This window comes from Nylanderia fulva, unplaced genomic scaffold, assembly GCF_048542155.1.
Source record: "Nylanderia fulva isolate GAGA-0341 unplaced genomic scaffold, ASM4854215v1 Scaffold32, whole genome shotgun sequence".
In the NCBI taxonomy this organism is placed as follows: domain Eukaryota; kingdom Metazoa; phylum Arthropoda; class Insecta; order Hymenoptera; family Formicidae; genus Nylanderia; species Nylanderia fulva.
Genome location: NW_028190390.1, coordinates 337,408 through 357,012, shown reverse-complemented (window position 1 = coordinate 357,012; position 19,605 = coordinate 337,408). Strand labels below are relative to the sequence as shown.

Sequence of the window (19,605 nt, the reverse complement as noted above, 5' to 3'; positions counted from 1 at the left end):
TAGAAAAAACAATATTTTATTTTGTATTTACAGATCTATACAATGTATGCACATAGAGTGTACGAAGAGTAAATTCTACAATCTCCTCTTCAATCATACAAGATAAACTTGTATGAATTTGTGAATCCTTAATCATGTATGTGTATGTGTGTATCTGTCCGGCGTTAGATAAATATTTCTCATGTCGCTTCAACAAAGTAACAAAACGCGCGTTTAGAACCACAAATCGCCGACATCCTCGTCTGGTTGTGACAGTTGCTGCTGCTGTTGATTCTGCTGCGCCTCCGGCTTCGGAATGGTACTCTCGGCGTCATCGTCGCTCTCGGAAACAGCCAGATCGTCCTGAATTTTATTCTCGCCTTTATCATCTCTAGCTGCCAAACCAGGTAGCAGGAAATCCGATGGATCATAATTTGGATCGACATCCATGCTCTCATCTGCGAGCATCAGAGTTTAGTTCAACAAAAGATCAAATATACGTCATTCATTCGAAAATTTCCTTCATCTACGAGGAATTTATTTTATTTCTTCAAGTTCTTAGACTCGATATAAAAATTTCTTGAATTTTTACATCTGTGTATTGTCTCAAATTTTCTTTAAATGATAGATCAATGATTCAAGCAATAGAGGAATTAATTATAGATTGCTTGAAATTTAATTTCTCGATCCTGTACACTTACCTTGCTGAAGGAGTTGCTGCTCGCCCACATAAAAGCCGACGTTACCAGCTAACTGGACCATCGCCTCAGCAGCTTGTTGACTGTCATCGTCCGCTAGTACAACACCTTCTTCCCTGACCTCGCTCAGTTCCAGGGTCTCCATTTCGTTTTGTCCGGAATGTTCATCCGTAACGAAGGGCACTTCATCGAATTCATCTTCACTGGAGAATTGAAGGTCTGCAATGAAGAAAGAAAGAATATTAAGCAAGAGCTCTTTTAGTTGGCATCAAAGATCAGATTATACTCTACTTTACCTTCTTCAAGGACATCTTTCTTTTTCGAGTTTCTCTCCATGTCCGTTTCCATATCTTCTTCTACATCCACGAAATCGAATTCGTCTATATTTGACTTGCCAAATGGATTTTCCGGAGAACTGGTCTGGCTCTGAAGATAAATTCAATGTTAAATAAAATGGTAAAAGAAATTAAAAAAAATAAAAACGTAGATATTTGAGAATTGCCAGACAGAATTTAAAAAAGTAAAACTCTTCTCTCGACTGTACTGGCAAATATTATTTATTAAATCACAAAAACGTTTCGACCCTTCTTTGAGTTCTTATCAAGTGATTTGTGAAAATAAAAATTTGTGAAGAGTTTTACTTTTTTGAAATTTAAAAAGTGCATTGAGAATAAAAGATTAACAAAGGTTTAGTGATAAGATATATGCTAAACATGAAGTATAAAAGTGTTGAATGTTAAAATAATTATTACGCTTCTGAATTCAGATTCAGGCATATAGTTTTCATCGTCTGGACCAAGCCACGAAGAATCTATATCCGCTTGCTCCATTGCACGCTTTTGTACAAGCAATATATTGTTTTCGAGTTGCGATAGATGGTCATTGTACTAAAATATAACAAGTTTATCATTATTTGTAATTTTCTATATTATACTCTTATTTCTATATATTTAATTAATCTAAAAATGTTTGTACCTCATCTAATGTTTCTTTACACACTTTCACCAACAATTCTGCCTTATTTGTGAGCGGAGAATCCTTGCCATTGTAAAGCGTGCAATTTTCCAAAATCTGCTCGATATCCCTGAGAAATTCGTGACGGCTGTGATATTTATGTGCTAAAAAAGAAGACACTTTGATTAATTAAATACACACTTTTGAAAGTAGGCACTTGGATTAATTTTTTAAGAATAAATAAATTTAGTCAAAGCGTAAATCTTTAGTAAAAGTGTAAACCTTTCTATATGTAAATTAAAGATATTCGAGTTTCTTACCGGAAACTTTTTTTGATATAGTTTCTAGATCCATTGGTCTATGCACGATATTGTAATAATCCTTCACCATCTTCTTATTAACAGGTTTCATAAATGGCCACACTTCCATCATAGATTTCAACTTATTGTTGACAACGTTATCCAAGATAAAGGTAAGAGCAACCTGATCATCATCATCCAAAAGAGGATTGATAGCCTTCTCCAGCCTCATTAAACGTTCTTCTTTCTCGCGGAGCCTCTCAATGCAGGTATCCAATATTCTTTTGGCAGCTACGGTTAATGAACTTTTCGCTCCGTTATAAAGCGTCGAGTTTTCCCAAATCTGATTAACATCTGCCAAAAATTCTTCTCTATTTTGATACTTTTTCAGCCTCAAATTTTCACGTATGGTCTGCAGATCCATAGGACGTTGTATAATCTTATGATAATCGGGAACTACCTGATGAGAGAACAAATAATAGAGATAATATTTTACTGAATTTTGAACAATAAACTTCTAATAAGTATCATTTAAATTTTATAGTAAAATTTATTTTATATAAACTTTTTACATTTTATATCCTGCAAAAGTTAAAATTAATGTATAGATGGTAAAATATAATAATATTTACTTTTGCATTGACTGGGAATAAGAAAGGTTGCACATCCGGCAGATCTCTCATTTCATTTAAGATGCTCTCCAACATCGTGGACATTACAACAACTGGATCAGTCCTACGTCTGTTGACTGGTCTTTGGTGGCGTTTCAGGTAATCACAGTGATCATCAGTGGGTGGTTTCCTGCGCTTTTTCGAGTTCACTGCCTCCTTCGGCACTTTGAGTAATAGTGTACGTCTCTTCATCTCCTCAGCATGCTAAAACAAACCAGACATTGATTTACAATTTGTTTTCAATCTCTCGTATCTGCTTATCCAGAAAAAAAAAGATATGAATATGGATCCACAGCGGATGACGTCAAAGTTACGACTTACCTTGATCAGTTTTGATGACAACTTCACCTTGGTCCCATCGACGTTCACCAAATCCTGATCGTCTGTATTCAACTGCTTTTCGATCTCCTCTTCCTGCTCCTCGGTCATCGCCACGTTGACCGGCGCGGTGGCGATGCTGTTCTGATAAAGTGGACAGGCCTTGTTCGTGCGCATGTGACCGACGTTGCCGCAGGCGCCGCACTTGAGCTTTAGATCTGGTTTAAGTTTAGGTTTTTTACGCTTGGGAGGGGAGACCTCCGGTTTAGGATGCTTAGGTACAGTAGTAGTGGTAGTGGAAGAAGATGGGAAATTACTGAACGGAAGGATACTGGTCGAGGAGGTGATAGTCGGAGTGTTGGTGCTGCTGCGATCAAATACATTGTTATTACTATTGTTGTTGTTGCTCGAATTATTGATGGTGCTGCCGTTGACGACCGCTGGTCCTCCCATCATACGCTCCCTCTCCTGATTTCGCTTGATTCGCCGCAGCTGTTCCTGGAGTCTGCGCTTCTCCCGCTTCATCTCTTCCTTCTGTGCCTCGTCCAATGTGGCGAACTGCTTGATGAACGTCTCGTCCTTCGAGTTGCGGATCTTCAAGTACGTGTCGATCACGGCGGGCTTCCTCACCAATTCGACCCGCGTGTACTCCTTGCCCTCTGGATTGCGGAACGTACGGTAAATTTTCAGCACACGACCTTGCTGCGCATTGAAATTGTTAATCGGACTGTCCTCTTCCTCGTCCTTCTTCTTGTTGTCCTTGCCCTTCTTGTTCTCCTGCTCCTGAGCCTCGCCCATCAGCATCTTTCGCAGCTCGTGTCGCTGTTGCTCTTCCCGCTCCAACGACAGCTGCGTGCTGGTTTTTTTATTCGACAGCATGTTTTCAATGTTCTTACCCATTTCCTCGATGTCCGAGCTATCTTCCTCCGAGCTCTCGCCCTCATCCGTGCTCAGTACTTCGTTCGACGAGAGAACGCGATTCTGCAGATCGAAGATACGCTGACACTCCTCTTTGTAGCGCTCCTGATGCTCGGCGATAGAGAAACGGTTGCCCCGCGAAAACTTCGTCATGCCTTCTTCGCCGGCTTTCGCCTTCTCTGTCGACAAAGTTCGGACGACGTCGATTACCTCCCAACGAGATAGCTTCTTGATCTCGTCTTCGGGCACGCCGAATTTACGCAGCAACGCCTTCGCATTGTTCAAAGATAATCTTCTCAGATCTGCATCCGTACCGGTTACGGTTCTCTTTGGTTGAGCTTCTTGCTCCTCCTAATTGGAACATAATTTTGTGACTTATTTCAATCTCATTTTTTTATTCATAAATTTCCAATTTTTTAATTCTTTAACAAATAATTATATATAAAATTAAGAAACTAGAAATATCGATATTAATTACCATTATATGTTTATTTATTCAAACAAACCTTGCTAATAGTTGGCTTATTCGGTACTCTGACGTAAGAGAAGCCTTCACCGCAGCCAGTTGGATCGGCTGGACCGGCTAATTGTAGCAAGCATTTTCCTTTCATAGCTTGTATGTAAGCGCGCGTCGTATTCCATGGTGCCACCTTTACCTCATCGTCCATTTTAAGCTGCATATCTTCGTCGTCATCATCCTGAGGAGTGAATAGGAATTTCTCACCGTATCCAGCGTCTTTTAAACGCTGCTCGGCCGCGATCATGCTGAAATAAGAACAACATTGCTCCGGCGACACCATAGCGCGGATTTCTTCCTCGGTTGGCAGTCTAAAGTCTGGTTTTATCACCCACCAGTTGGAGTCCATTCCTATATCACATGGAAAATTATCAAATTAATGATTTTAATATAGTAAAACATGCATGACACAGCATGTTTCTTTTATAAAATTTGCTTCTACACAAAAGTCTGTATTGTAAAAAATGGCAAACATTTGGATACGCACCAGTTCTCTTAAAGTCTGCACATAGCTTTAGTCTCTTCCTGATGCTGCTCTCGCTGTGAGATGGGAAGGCCTTTTTGATATCGTCCATTTTAATCCGTCGAGGTGTATCACGCGACTTCCAGAATAATATATATATGAACACTTGCAGGAAATCACGCACAAAGTTATTCGCTCTCTTCGAATTCGGTCCCGGCACTTCGTACAGAGGACACTCCTGTCCGGCAACGAACAACGCGTCCATCTCTCTAACGAAATATTGTTGTCTGCAAAGATTAATAAAATTAATTAAAAATAGATTAAATACAATTCCTCTGATCAAACAAATAAGTGTATGCAAGCGAGAAAAATATATATATATATGACTAATAAAAAGAAAAATAAAATAACATAATTGTAAATATATATATATAAAGACGCACAATACCTTGATCTTATAATTAAGAAATCGGTTTCGGGGATCTTGTGCTCGTAAATTGGAGCTCTATACATGTTGTTCTCGATAGCCTGGATACTTTGACCAGGTGTAAGAATGCCCAGAAACGGACTGGTGTGAGCGTACGCCGTTTCCCCGTATTTATAGATCTGCGGACCCTGATCCTTGCCGGCCCTTCTCTTGTAATAGTTCTTCATCTTGGAGCACATCCCGACCTGATTCATTAGCGGCGGATGTTCTTCCGAGAATTCGACGAGCACCAATTCGCCATCTCGACCGGTCAAGTCCTCGGGGGTTCTCATGAAAAACACGTCACCACCACCGGAAGCGATTCTTTCCTGTTCCCGTTGCTTAGCCTTTTTCTTGATGTGCTTCAGTAAAGGCAGAACACCGTGTAGCCCTGGATGAGCCAAGGGACCGTGGCTGAACCTTCGCAACGGCGGCCTATGAAAGTTTCTCAATCGCATTGGACCCATGTGCGTTTGTACAAAAGGTGCACGTAACTCCACCACTGGAGTGCTGTGCTGTATTAAATTGCCGCCGCCGACTTTCAGCCTCAACGTAGTTTCCGACGATTTTGGCATGTAATACGTGTCGTTTGATATGTTAAACGGATCCCGGTCGGGCGATTTGGGCGGCGGCGGAGGCGTATCTTCTTCGAGAACGTTGATGACGCCCGCCTTACCCAGCAGTAACTTGCTCTTCTTCACGTGCGGATGGGGAATTTTGACCTTGGGCTGCGGACCGTTGTCCTTGTGAAGGAGAGCGGGATCAATGTCGTCCGGTATGCCCAAAACTATGTTCTCATCGTTCGGATCTAACGTGAGTATCTTCGGCTTCGGGATCTTCTTCATCTCTTCCGGATCCCAGATGACCTCTTCTTCCCATAGACCATAAACCAGCTCCTCGTTTTCCACCGGAAATATCGAGTACCAAGTGTCGTCGTAATTCTCCTCCCGTTGCGGCTGCTGATTTCCCTTCGCCCCCATATTCCCCATTTTGTTCTTCTGCGACTGCATGTGCAACGGCGTGGCGATCTGCGAAGTGGCCAATCTGACGTTTGGCGCGACTGTAACCGGGGCACCTTTCCCCGGTTGACTGAAGGCTTGCGCGGTTCTATTGCCGCTTGAGGGTACCCATCCCGCCGCGTTATTCTTACTATTCAACTTTTGCATCACCTGTAAGAGAGGAAACAAATGTCATTCCTGTCACCTGCATTATTGGATGCATGATAATCGCTCTATTAATAAAATTATACCTTATGCTTTATATCGTCTCCGTTCCAGACAACATCGTCCTCCCAGTGTAACTGCGACACCATCAAAAACGCGTCATCAGCAAACTCTTCGTTCTTAGTCTCCGATTTATTATTCTTTTGCTCGTCCATCTGATGAAAAATTTAATAATAAGACATACGTTGTGTAATAGATTCATTTCAATGTTGACAAACGTTAACATAATCACGCACTTTATCCCCTGTTTTAAAACCATAGTTGAATCCATCTCCGGTTTCCGGAACCTCCAACATGTCGTACCATAACTGTGCAGGTCCAAATCTCCAGTCTGCCACTTTGGGACCCATATCACCGTTCTCTCCAGTTTCACCAGTTTTACCAGTCTGTTCCTTGTCTTCTACTGGTAGCAGAAGCTTAGTTTCATCATCCGAGCGACACGCCTCTGGGCAAGGTTCGGAACCGTACTGCATTATCCAACCCTGAGGCAAACCAGAAATTTGTATAACGATAGAAACTTAATTGTATAAAGAAAAGTTAAATTTTACTCTTATAGAAATTTAACAATTAAACATTTCATAGACGCTGTCCTAAAACAATACCTTAAATTTAGGCTTTTTATCATCCTGATCAGACCCAGAATCGGAATCTTTGATATCGTGGTGCCTTTTCTTCTTACGTCGTTTCCTAACACCTCTCCAGATTTGTGGCAGACTGCTCGGCTTACCCGGGCCAAATAACCTCGAGAATCTGAGGACCTTATTGGCACGAAAGTCCGGAAATAATTCGGTGACGTCGATATTGGCATACTTGGAGGGCAACATAGAAGCTAAAGGCGTCTCTAATTTACGTTGACGCGCCGCTTCTGCCTCCTCCGCAGTTAAAATTTCTCTCTCTTCAGGTATTGGCGGAGGTGGCATCAATTGTGTATCCGATTTGCTGATAACTTCCTCATCATCAGCATCATAATCTGCATTCTCCTTGTCTATTCTCTTGTCGAGTCCATTATTTTTCACTAAAAACAAATTGGATTACATTTATAACTTACTAAATGTATTTCATCATCAATAAAAAATAATAAAATATATATGAACATATAAGAAATAATAAACGTACATATAATATATGAATATTAATAAATTATATATGGATGTGTATAAAAGAGCTTATTAGAAATGCATTTATCAGTAAGAAATAATAAAGATATATGAACATATAAGAAATAATAAACATACATATAAAATATGATTAATAATAAATTATATATGAATATGTGTATAAAAGAGCTTATTAGAAATGCATTTATCAGCAAGAAATAATAAAGATATATGAACATATAAGAAATACTAAACACACATATAAAATATGAATATTAATAATAAATTGATGTGTATAAAAAAGCTTAGAAATGAATATCCATTATATATAAATTCTGTAGATACTAACAAGCATCGTCATTTATATCATCCGCTAATTCATTTATGTCAGAAAAATCAAGCGCAGTAGGTGATTTGGTAAAATAATCCACATCTGTATCGTTTGCAGTTGTGTTATGATCCTCCGTCTTATCATCCAATTTGTTGCTCTCTTTCTCCTCGCTGGTAGAGTCATTAGACATCATCTCACTGATAAACGAACTGAAACCGAGACGACCGAGCGAAGCCAAATGCTGTTTCGCCTCGGGATCCAAAATATCATCCTCCAACTGGCCATTGTCATCAATGTTGCCAAAGAGGAAACCAGTGATGTTGAGTCCAGATACCAAGTCTTTCTCGTTCTCCTCCTCGGAGTCCCCCATCTTATTCTTACTAAGATAGGACAATCAATTCGATCTTTACAATGTAAGCACCTCTGTTACGCCGCAATTATATATGTAAATAAATTACAAATTTTCATGTAATGCCCTCTTTTTTTTATCATGTACAGGTATATTTCGCCATCACAAGTTGTAGGAAATTATCGAATTCTATCATTTATCGGCTACTCGACACCGGATAATCTCTCTGTTTACATAAAATACATCGCAACGAACGACTATCTGCGAGAGAATATGACCACGAAACAAACGGAAACCAACTAATAACCAAACTATAATTTCGGTGAATTTATCTGGGCACGAGATGATTATGTGAATACTAGAAGCGAAACGAAACTGAAAAGAGAAAAACTTGTGCTCGAGCGACATCTGGGAATGTTTCCGACACTTTATTCCTAGATAAGAGAATCGTAAACTCTGGAATTTTAAAAATTAACAAAACCAAATGAAAAAAATATTTTTCTTCAGAAAATAGGAAATTTACATTATTTTTTTGTCAAATAAATAATATTTGTCTGATACGAAAAATCAATTTATTTAAATGTTGAATTAGCAACTTATTTATTTAGCCGATTAATCTTCTTTGATAGAATTTGTGTCGTATTGAATACAATAACTAATCTTTAAAAAAAAAATTTTATAATTTTGTAGAAATAATTCTACAAAAATTGATGTTTCATATCGCATAAAATACATATATTCTTTTTAAAATTTTTGTATATGTATATAATTAGCAGTGTAATGATTAATTAAAATGTATTTTCAAGAACATTTTTTTAAATACATGTACTTTACATTTTTGTGTGTATGTGTAAAACTTACTTATTTAGTAAATATAAAAATTATATTAAGAAGATACACTTTTTTGCATACATTGGTATAATATTGAAATCTTGACAAAAATATATACTGCGTATCTTTCTTAAAGAGAGAAAATACAAGTTATTTTATATTTATTTCTTGCTAAATATGCGACGAATCAAGAATATCATATAAAATATTATAAATATATCGATTAATATGGAAGATTTCTTTTAGAAAAGATAACAGACTGTTTATTCTCGCTCATATACAAAGTAATAATGTGAACACAGAAATTATAGTTTTTTTTATAGATACAAAATCGATTTATCAAACGCAGACGAAAATCAGAATTCTGCGGATGAAAGTTTTTATTCATAATAAAAATGCATATATTCTAATCTATAATGTTCATTCTTCTGTACATTTTATAAATATAAAAAGAGAATATCTAAAAAAATGACAATTTATTAAGTCAAGCTGTGGATTGTTACAATGTTATTTCGCGTGATGTTAATCATGTTTACAAAAGAAATCACGAGATCTCGAGATTTGTAATAGCAATTTACAATAACGGTGATTATATTCTTTTTTTTTCTTTCTTTTTTCTGTCAGCAATAATATAAGCTCGTATTTCTAAACAAAATACAGATGATTGTACTTGAATGGATTGTGTTAATACAAACCAGTAATAAACAGCCATGACGATTGAAGACTTCAAACAAATGTATAATGTGCGACTTCAAATAATAAAAGCATATATCAGATAATTATTTCATGTTACAAATAATTTTATCCAGATATCAAGAAATAAAAACAAAATAATTATACATAAATAAATCTGCACATTATACATTTTCTGCATATTATAGGATAGGATGAAGTCCTCATTCTTACAGAGCGGAGTAAACATAAACCAAAAATAAATCATACATTCTGATAAAAATAAACACTACTGGAACAATAAATTTCATTTAGTCCATTTTTCAAATGTGATGAATTGTGTCTCAACACGAACCACCTGTTTGCTGTTGATATACCTCTATTGTATCTCCCTCTTCCATTTCCAGTGTCGTAGGTGTGTCTAATTCGTTTATGGGTTGTCCATCAAATCTAAATCTTACTGCCGCTATTGCCAAACCCTACAAGACAACAATAGCTCATTCACTAATTCTTTAAAAAATAATACTACTAGTATTTAAAAAATATTAAAATTATTATTACTATTATCAACAGATTATAAGAAAGCTACATCGTAGAATATTATAGTTCATAAAATTTCAGAGCATTTACATCAACGAGGTTCTTGTTGAAACATGAAAGACATCAACGTTTATAAATTGAATATTTTCAGCATAACATTTGACAATCCAAAGTACACCTTTGAAGAAATTATCAGTGAACACTTACTACACGGTCGCAGTATGCGTTCATCAATTTCCGAAGAGGTGTGTGTTTCTTAATTTTAAACTGCACTACCGCATTGTCCTGGCCGAGCACCTTCAGGTTTATGTGCTCCGATTCCGCCTTCGTCTCCTAAAAAAAAAAAAAAAAGAAAAAAAAAAGAACGATCGGCGTGAGAGACGCGCTACACAACATCGTAAATGTAAATAATTGTCGGCGCAAAGTTAGGGTTAGGGTGTTAGAAAGCGTTACCTTCTTCTCATCCGACATGATACGCCGCAGGTAAACGCGAAGCTAATCGATTACAAAGTGGAAATCACCAGGGAGAGTCGCGAAAATCGATGATCGCTGAACCGGCCGGCTGATTTGCACGTTTTGACGTGCGAGGTGCGAATGATCTCTGGAAATAAACACACACAGAGGAAAGTCCCGCTCGATCCCGCTTCTTTCGCAAAACGGCGATCACGATGTTGCCATCTTGCATGGAGGACGAATTGTACACAGATAAACTACGTATGTAACGTGAAATTTCAGAATTTTTTTTTTTTCATTTCAGATTCGAAGCTCTGCACGCAGAATGCGTCAGCCAATCTGATCGCAGCTTCTCTGCGAGAGCGAGAGATTGATTGGTCAGCGGGCGAATGACGTTTTCTCCATGTCTAGGGAATTTTTTTCCTAGTGTCTCGTTTGTGAAAAAAAGAAGATAATTTATAATTTCCGATTCGCATAAAAAATTAAAAATAAATCTATTAATAATAAAATATATATATATATATATTAAAAAATAAATATATTACTAATAAATAAATAATTTAAAAAAAATTAAAAATTAAAAAAAAAATTATTTATTATATTTTCTGTCATTTTATGCTCGAATCAGAAGACACGTAAAATTAATTTCACGCAATCGGCTTTCAAATAGAGCATTTTTAAAGCTTCGACAATTTCTCTATTTGATAGCCAATCATGTGAAATACTGAGTTTATGTTTTCCTAAAAAATTTTTTGAACACATTCATTCACTGATCTCCAGGGTTGAATAAGTTAATGATTTTTTAAAACTAAGTTAAGTTAAAGTTAATTGATTATAAAATTAATTTAATTATATATAAGTTAAAAGTTGCATGTACAAAAAATTGTATCAGGTAAAGTTACGCTAAGATTAAATTAACTAAAGTTAATTTTCAAATCAAAAGTTAATTTTCAAAAACATTATTTATATTAAATTAGAATTTTGTTTGTTAATTTTTTCAAATTTATAATAACAAATAACAAAGAAATTTTGATTTTTATATAGAAGTATATGCTTTAGTAATTACAATAATTGACGACAAATGAACATAAAAATTAATAAGACTTTAATTTAAAAAAAAAATACGTTTACAACTTATAAAAAACAATAATATATATGGTATTTAGAGATAAAAAAATTTAATATAAGAAAAAGTCAATAAGTTTAAGATTAAAAATAACTAGTTGAAGTTGAAAATTAATACATTTTTTAAATTAACTAAGCTAAGTTAAAAGGTATTTAACCTTTTTTTACTTTTAACTAATTAACTAGTTATTACCCCACTCTGCTGATTTCATATATAAAAATTATTAAATATTTATTTAGGTAATAAAAAATAATGATTATAATAATAAAATAATAATAATAATGATATAAATTATAATAAAACTGTTTATTAGACAGATTATAATTGTTTATGCTTTAACTTTTAGCTAAAGGATAAAACAAATATTATACATAAATACATAGAGATCAGTGATTTTCTAAATATCACGTATGTTCAGTTATAGAATGATATTTCAACAAGATAAAAATCTTATTACTGCAATGAATGCAAAAATTGACTGACAATGAGCAATCTATAACATTTAAAATATATTTTACAGAATATATATATATATATATATATATATATATATATATAATTATTTATTATTTGAAAGAATCTCATCCATTGCAAGTTTCGTAAATTTTCGTATATACTGACGATCTTCAGGCGAGCATTGATTTTGAGTTTGATACCAGAACAAGAATGTAATGATAGAATCAAGTGCACTCTTTGCTGTAACTTCATCATTCGTAAAGTCATTGTCATTTAAACACTCATTGTTTTCTTCCTCTTCTTCAACTTCTTGGTTTATTTTCTGGTTAACCTCGTCATTTTCTCCATGTTTCGCAAAGATTAGTTCTTCATCCAACATTTCTTGGTCTAATACTTCCTGGTCTAATACTTCTTGATCTAATACTTCTTGCTCCAACACTTCTTGGCATTCTTGTTTATCATTGTCACTGTTTAACCATAAATCAATCTCCTCTAATGTAATATTGTCATATTCAGGAATTTTATTTACCATACTTAAAAATAATCTTGAATCGAGCTGCTCTTCTAGATATAAAGGGAAAATATTTTTCCAGCTATTCCTTATGACAACTTCCATGACTTCATCCCACGCATCACTTATTAAGTGACAACACTTAAGTACGTCAAGTGATTTCAACAACTTCTGGACGTCTTCTGCAGTATCTGCTGTAAGTATTACTCTTAGAAAATGTTTTCTATATATCTTCTTCAGCTTTTCAATAACTCCATGATCCATAGGTATGAGCGAAGTCGCATAAGATGGTAGACAAATTACTTGACATTGTTCGCTAATTAAATTGAGTTCTTCTACTGAAGGATAATTGGGAACATCACTGAGTAGAAGAAGACATTGTTCGATATTGGAACTATGAACTGCTTCAATTTCTGGTAAAAAAACTTCCTGATACCATGTCAACATCAACTGTTTATCTATGCATGCATTGTTCTGTTTTGTATATATGACTGACGATGATCTTATGTTCTCGAGACAGTTATGATCTTGTCCGACAATTAACAGAGGCAATTTGTGACTTCCTGTCACATTTGTACACACCATTAATGTGACCTTATTTTTTACCGATTCTCCATCAGAAACTTCATTTTCACTGCTGGTGTCAAAAGTTTTATTTGGCAATGTTTTCCAATAGAATACAGTTTCTTTGGCATTATAAATTTTATCCAATGGTATTTTGTTATCTATAATATATTTTACAAATTCTCGACAAAAAGTGCTCACACTTTTACCTGCAGAAGTTTCCCCTGTTGAAGATCCAATGCTATGCCTTTTTTTAAATTTGGATATAAAACCATTGGTACCTTTGAAATTATTAGTTCCGTTAAGCATTTTATTCAACTCAACTGCCTTCTCTTGCAACATTGTTCCTGTAACAGATTCCCCTATGCTTTTCCTTTCGAGAAACCATTCATATAAGGCTTGCTCGAGAGGACTATTTTCAACACCAGTGCATCTCTTCTTAGATGTTTGTCCTTGACACATAATAAGTGCACTTCTTTTTTTTATCAGATGTTCCCTGGACTTCTTTATAAATGTAATTGCTGACCTGGATATCTTGTATTCCCGTGCAAGATCAATGCCTTTTTCTCCATTATCAAGCCGTTCTACAATTTTAACTCGCTCTTCGATGCTGAGACGGGTTTGCTTGGGCTGTTCCTGAGAAAAAGCAACACGACGCATTTTCTGCAAAGCAAATAAACAAGGTATTTTACTCTTTTTAATTGTCATATAAATATAAAAATTGAAATATTACATAAGAATTATTAATAAAAATTTCACCAACAATGTTTTCACTAATATTTCTAGTTTGATTGATATCATATGACACAGAAATTTCTGTGTATTATAGGCAATAATATATCTTTGTTAAATATTTTTATTCATCAAGCTAAATATTATTCTAATTATATGTATATTGTTGGCGACTTTAATTAGATTGTACCACAAGAACAAGTAAAAAATTTATAATTTTTACAAAGGGGAAATTTCGCTTTCAAATCATAACAAATTAAACATTTAACGTGATAAACAAAAATGAATGAAAATTGATTTCTTATTAGTAATATTTCAATTATAACCGTATTAAAACATTTATTATTCCTTGCATTTTCGACATAATTTCTATTGGATTACTTTAATTAAAATTACATACCTGTGTTAATGTATGGTTTTCGTGAACGTACGAAATAACTGTATATTGTCTTTGTATTTTGTTATTATTTTGTGAAAATCCGTTTCTGTCACAAACTTTTACAGGTTTGTTCCGAAATTCACCGTTCGCGCGATACGCATATGATTTTCTACGTCGGCAAATTTCGGACGTTTTGGAACACAACCTAAGTTAAATTGAATTCATCCTGTCATATAATTATAAACATTATAAAATAATTCAATGAATTTTGAGAGAAAGATACAAAAAAGATTTGTTTGGAAGACTTTAGAATTAAATAAGAAATTGGAAGAAGTAAATTGATCTTACAGAACTGAAAATTAAAATAAAATATACAATAGAGCTAATTCGACAATCTCGATATATATTACAAGTATAAATTGTGTGATATATTATTGAATTCTATAATGTTGTAATTCAACATAGAAAATGCAGGCTTAAAGAATTTTAACTGAGATATCCTAAAATTTTGTAACTATATACAAAATTATTAATTTTATTTACACTGGAATATAATTCAATCATAGAGAAGTTATTTAAAAAAATTTATACAAAGTCTTAAGAACGTACTTTCAATGATGCAATAATATAACAATTTCTCAGAATATTAGTACAAATGCAAATTGAATGCTATATTGATTTCTTCACTGAACAGCAGTGCACTGCCAAATTATAGAATCTAATTAGTTTACAAGACTAATATCTAGATTCTATGTTTTATCAGTAAATGCTTTGTGATTAAAACAATTATCACTTTAATTAGGATAAATCTTTTATCTCTAGGAGATTAGAGTCACATGCAAATATTTTTTTTTCTTAAATTCAGATAAATATTTACTTTTTTTACCTTACAGCGTGTTATCTGTTTCAATTGTTGAGTCTTGATACAGAAAGATGTGTGTATATATATATATATATATATTACAAAGTATATATTTCTGTAAACTCGTATAAATTGTCCTTCTAAATATATTGTATAAAATCAATTCAAATCTCTGACTTATTCCCGCAAATATCCACAGGGGACTCTGGTGTCGCGCCATCTGGTGACACTTCGCTCGAACTAATGGGGCGCGATTTGCGATGACGTGCGTAATGTCAGAGAGCTAGTAGTGTGCTCCGGGGCTCGTGTTGTGTGCACACTTATTATTAAAAATGTTTGTTTATAGTTGATAATCGTACCGATAACGCTAAACATGATGGATTATGAATTTAAGATGAAGACACAGAAAGACCGCACGAAGGTCGAGGATCTCTTTGAGTTCGAGGGATGCAAGGTCGGAAGAGGCACTTACGGGCACGTATACAAAGCTCGTAGGAAAGAAGGGTTAGTCTCTCTAACCTGGCCACTAAAACGCGAAATATAATATAATATTATTCCTTAAATATTATTCCTCCTTCGAGCGTTTACGCAAACTGTATCAGATTGTACGATGCAAATTGATATTCGCTCCAAAACTCGATGTAAATCCATTTCGGAGTCGGATTTCTTTGCACAAAAGTATCTGTCGTCTTCGTTCTATCGATTTTTTTCTTTCAAGTTTTATTTAAGGTTTCTCGACCAACCGAGAAGTATGTTTATTTTGTCTCTCACTCGTTGCATTTAGGATAATTTTTTAATTTTGGATTTGATCGATCTGATTTGTCATTTATTTTTAAGATTATGATAAATATTCATCATTGAATTTAAATTGTCATGTTTGATAATTTAATCATTTTTAATCCTTTGAGAGGATTTATATGATATAAATCGTTGATTCACTCGGCTTCAAAATTTCTATAAATCTATTTTAAAGTTTCTTTCCATATAAGCACCTGCTTTATTCTATTGATTGATTTATTTAAGATTTCTTGAACAGTAGAAAACTATGGGTTTGTTCTTTATTGTTGCACTAGTGAACTAGTGCAGACTGTTGCAGTAAGTTAGAGTGAAACAAAATATATTTGTCTCACTTTAACTTATTGCATTAGTTCATCAGTGCAGCAATAAAGAAGAAACTCTATATTTATTAATCATTTATTTTGTTCATCTTTACAAACAATTGTTAATACAATTCTTTTAATTATAAATAATTAATATAATGCAAACAAAATGATAAAACTTATTACACTTTAATTTTTCAGCTAGCTAGTTTTAATTGACAGTTTTTTTACATAGTTGTTTAAACAATTATTTGAAATGAATATTTGATTAATACCTTTTTATTTTTAATTGTTGAAATTATGATTATACAGTTAAAAGCATTCTATTTTGTAAATTTTATAGTGTACCGGATAGTGAATTGAAGTCTCGGCCTGATACAAAAGATTTTGGCCTTAAGCAAATTGAGGGTACAGGACTTTCAATGTCTGCATGTCGAGAAATTGCTGTAAGTTGTCTCATTGCTCTTAAATAACAAACAATATTTGTCTGCATCTTACAAAAGAAGAAGTTTGATTTATATAATCTTTTCTATTTTAGTTACTCAGGGAATTAAAACATGTCAATGTCATTACTCTTATTCGTGTCTTTGTCTCTCACAATGACCGCAAAGTTTGGTTGTTATTTGACTTTGCCGAGCACGATTTATGGGTATGTTTATATTCCTAATGCAAGAGATAAAAGTGTGCAGTAATATGTGATGTAAATATGTAACAGCATGCTAATTTTATTTGCAGCATATAATTAAATTTCATAGAGCGGCAAAGGCTAATAAAAAGCCAGTAATGGTTCCGAAAGGCATGGTCAAGTCTTTATTGTATCAAATTTTAGATGGTATCCATTATTTACATTCCAACTGGGTCCTTCATAGAGATTTGGTACGTGTTACTAGCACAAATTAAAGAGATGTATATTTCTATTATATTTTTATTATATTTATATCAAAGATTAATTAATTTTCTTTGTTTTAGAAACCGGCAAATATTTTAGTAATGGGTGAAGGAAATGAGCGAGGACGTGTGAAAATTGCCGACATGGGCTTTGCTAGATTATTTAACGCTCCTCTTAAACCTCTGGCAGATTTAGATCCTGTTGTAGTAACCTTTTGGTATAGAGCTCCGGAATTACTTTTAGGTGCCAGACATTATACGAAAGCTATAGGTTCGTAATACTTTTGTGTGACATTTTATTTTAAATTCGTATAAATTATACATATTGAATTATTTATTCCGCTATTTCAGATATATGGGCTATCGGCTGTATATTCGCGGAACTTTTAACATCCGAACCTATATTTCATTGTAGACAAGAGGACATCAAGACTAGTAATCCATATCATCATGATCAACTAGATAGGTGACGATACATTTACGATTTTGTACAAAACAAATGTTTTGCATATTATAGAAAATGACATGAACTAATTTTTGTTTAGGATATTCAATGTAATGGGATTTCCATTGGAGAAAGATTGGGAGGATATTAAGAAAATGCCAGAGCACCCTACGTTACTTAAAGATTTTAAAAGATCCAAGTGAGTTTGTCATATGTTTTTGTAAAATGTATTTCCATCGATATCTCATTCAAAATCTTTAAATATCGATTTTGTCATTTTCAGCTATGCAAACTGTTCGCTTACTAAATATATGGATCGGCATAAGATCAAACCTGATAGCAAGGCATTTAATTTGGTATGAATTAAAAGAGAAACGTAAACATTTTGTTACACGTACTGGACAAAAAAGCAATCTTTCTTGTATTACTCTGTTTTAGTTACAAAAGTTACTGATGATGGATCCAAATAAGCGTATCACATCAGAGCATTCTATGCAGGATGCCTACTTCCAAGAGGAGCCACTGCCAACACAGGAGTAAGCATCTAGTTCTATATTTTTTATATACAAATAAAATAATTTAGATTCTTTTAAATAATAATCTTGCTAAATTACATTTATTTGATCTTAGCATATTTGCCGGATGCCCTATCCCTTATCCCAAGAGGGAATTCCTCACGGATGACGATACTGAAGAAAAGACTGAAAACAAAGCAAGGCAAAATCAACAACAAACGGTAATTACTTCCGAGATACAGCTCGAAAACATTCGTATGTGATATACTTCATAGGGTTTAAGCCACAACTACTATAATAAGATAACCATATTAATACAGATATAGTTTTTAATAATATATACATATATATATATATATATATATATATTTACGTATTGTTTTCAAATTTTTTAAAAATATGGTTTCGATTTTTTAAACGACCCTGCAATGGCAAAGGCGAGTGAAGCCTACTTTGCTGTTATCTGAGCTCCATCGGTTATATGGTAGTTGAGGATTAAACTGAACTTTTAACATCGCCTTGTTGCTCATCCGAGTATTCGTGAAATAGCAACAGCAGAATCAACAGCAACAAGGTAACGGCGATCACAATCACGGACAGAATGCGAAACGGGTGAGACTGAACGGGCCACACGGCGCTCCGGAATTCCATCAGCATCAGAGCCACGCGATGACCCACCAGCAACCGCCGGGGATGGTTTACTCGACGGCTCAGCCGACTCAGCCGTCGAACTTTCATCAACGTTTCTAATCTCCGTGACCCTTAATCCGCTCGATCACACACCATGAATCAGACCGAAAAAACTTAAAACTGTCTTACGCAGATAAAAATGCATATTAATTTAGTTCACTAATCAACATATTGTCGACAAGAGTGGTCAGTGATTCGTGTATATTCCGTAAGTATGATAATACAACTTTATTTATATATATACATGCGGAGAATTATTTTCTTCTCGTTTCCGCGTCCGCTTTTACATCTCTCTCCACATCCTTTGGTCTCCGTTTTGTACCCCCCATATCAATATATGTATATCCCTCCCGCCGTGATTATCAGTATACGCGCCAATAAAAAAGTCTCGGTCATGGGCGTTCGCAGAATTTTTTTCCAGGGAGGCATGATTACAATTTTTTTAATTATTTCTATTAATTTTTTTCCAGGGGGTCATGATTAAAATTTAAAAAATTTTTATTTTAATTTAATTTTTATTTATTAATTTTTTTTATAATTTAAATATGCAAATAAATT

General features: G+C 34.3%; 3 protein-coding genes across 4 annotated transcripts; 1 reads left to right on the top strand and 2 right to left on the bottom strand.

The window, feature by feature from the left end:
* Nucleotides 1–8,638, bottom strand: Taf1 (TATA-box binding protein associated factor 1). Of its 2 annotated transcripts, XM_085484825.1 has the most exons (16): nt 8,393–8,638; nt 7,953–8,314; nt 7,109–7,521; nt 6,743–6,988; nt 6,533–6,661; nt 5,266–6,452; nt 4,842–5,104; nt 4,344–4,705; nt 2,923–4,188; nt 2,563–2,805; nt 1,952–2,390; nt 1,653–1,795; nt 1,430–1,564; nt 974–1,103; nt 681–896; nt 1–437 (listed from the first exon to the last, which is right to left on the bottom strand). In XM_085484825.1, the coding sequence occupies exons 2-16, from the start codon at nt 8,302–8,304 to the stop codon at nt 214–216; spliced, it is 5,748 nt and encodes a 1,915-aa protein (XP_085340951.1). In that variant the 5' UTR covers nt 8,305–8,314; nt 8,393–8,638; the 3' UTR covers nt 1–213. The 2 variants fall into 2 exon arrangements, with proteins under 2 accessions (XP_085340951.1, XP_029177765.2); XM_029321932.2 differs by having other exon boundaries at nt 7,953–8,638.
* Nucleotides 8,639–9,573: 935 nt separating this feature from the next.
* On the bottom strand, nt 9,574–11,026 carry Sumo (Small ubiquitin like modifier). Its single transcript, XM_029321970.1, has 3 exons — nt 10,780–11,026; nt 10,534–10,659; nt 9,574–10,265 (listed from the first exon to the last, which is right to left on the bottom strand). The coding sequence occupies exons 1-3, from the start codon at nt 10,795–10,797 to the stop codon at nt 10,131–10,133; spliced, it is 279 nt and encodes a 92-aa protein (XP_029177803.1). The 5' UTR covers nt 10,798–11,026; the 3' UTR covers nt 9,574–10,130.
* Nucleotides 11,027–15,656: 4,630 nt separating this feature from the next.
* Nucleotides 15,657–19,290, top strand: Cdk8 (cyclin-dependent kinase 8). Its single transcript, XM_029321962.2, has 11 exons — nt 15,657–15,913; nt 16,853–16,955; nt 17,048–17,158; nt 17,245–17,385; nt 17,479–17,668; nt 17,749–17,863; nt 17,943–18,041; nt 18,126–18,198; nt 18,281–18,378; nt 18,473–18,578; nt 18,907–19,290. Exons 1-11 carry the CDS (start codon nt 15,783–15,785, stop codon nt 19,105–19,107), a joined length of 1,368 nt encoding a protein of 455 aa, XP_029177795.2. The 5' UTR covers nt 15,657–15,782; the 3' UTR covers nt 19,108–19,290.
* Nucleotides 19,291–19,605: the final 315 nt, after the last annotated feature.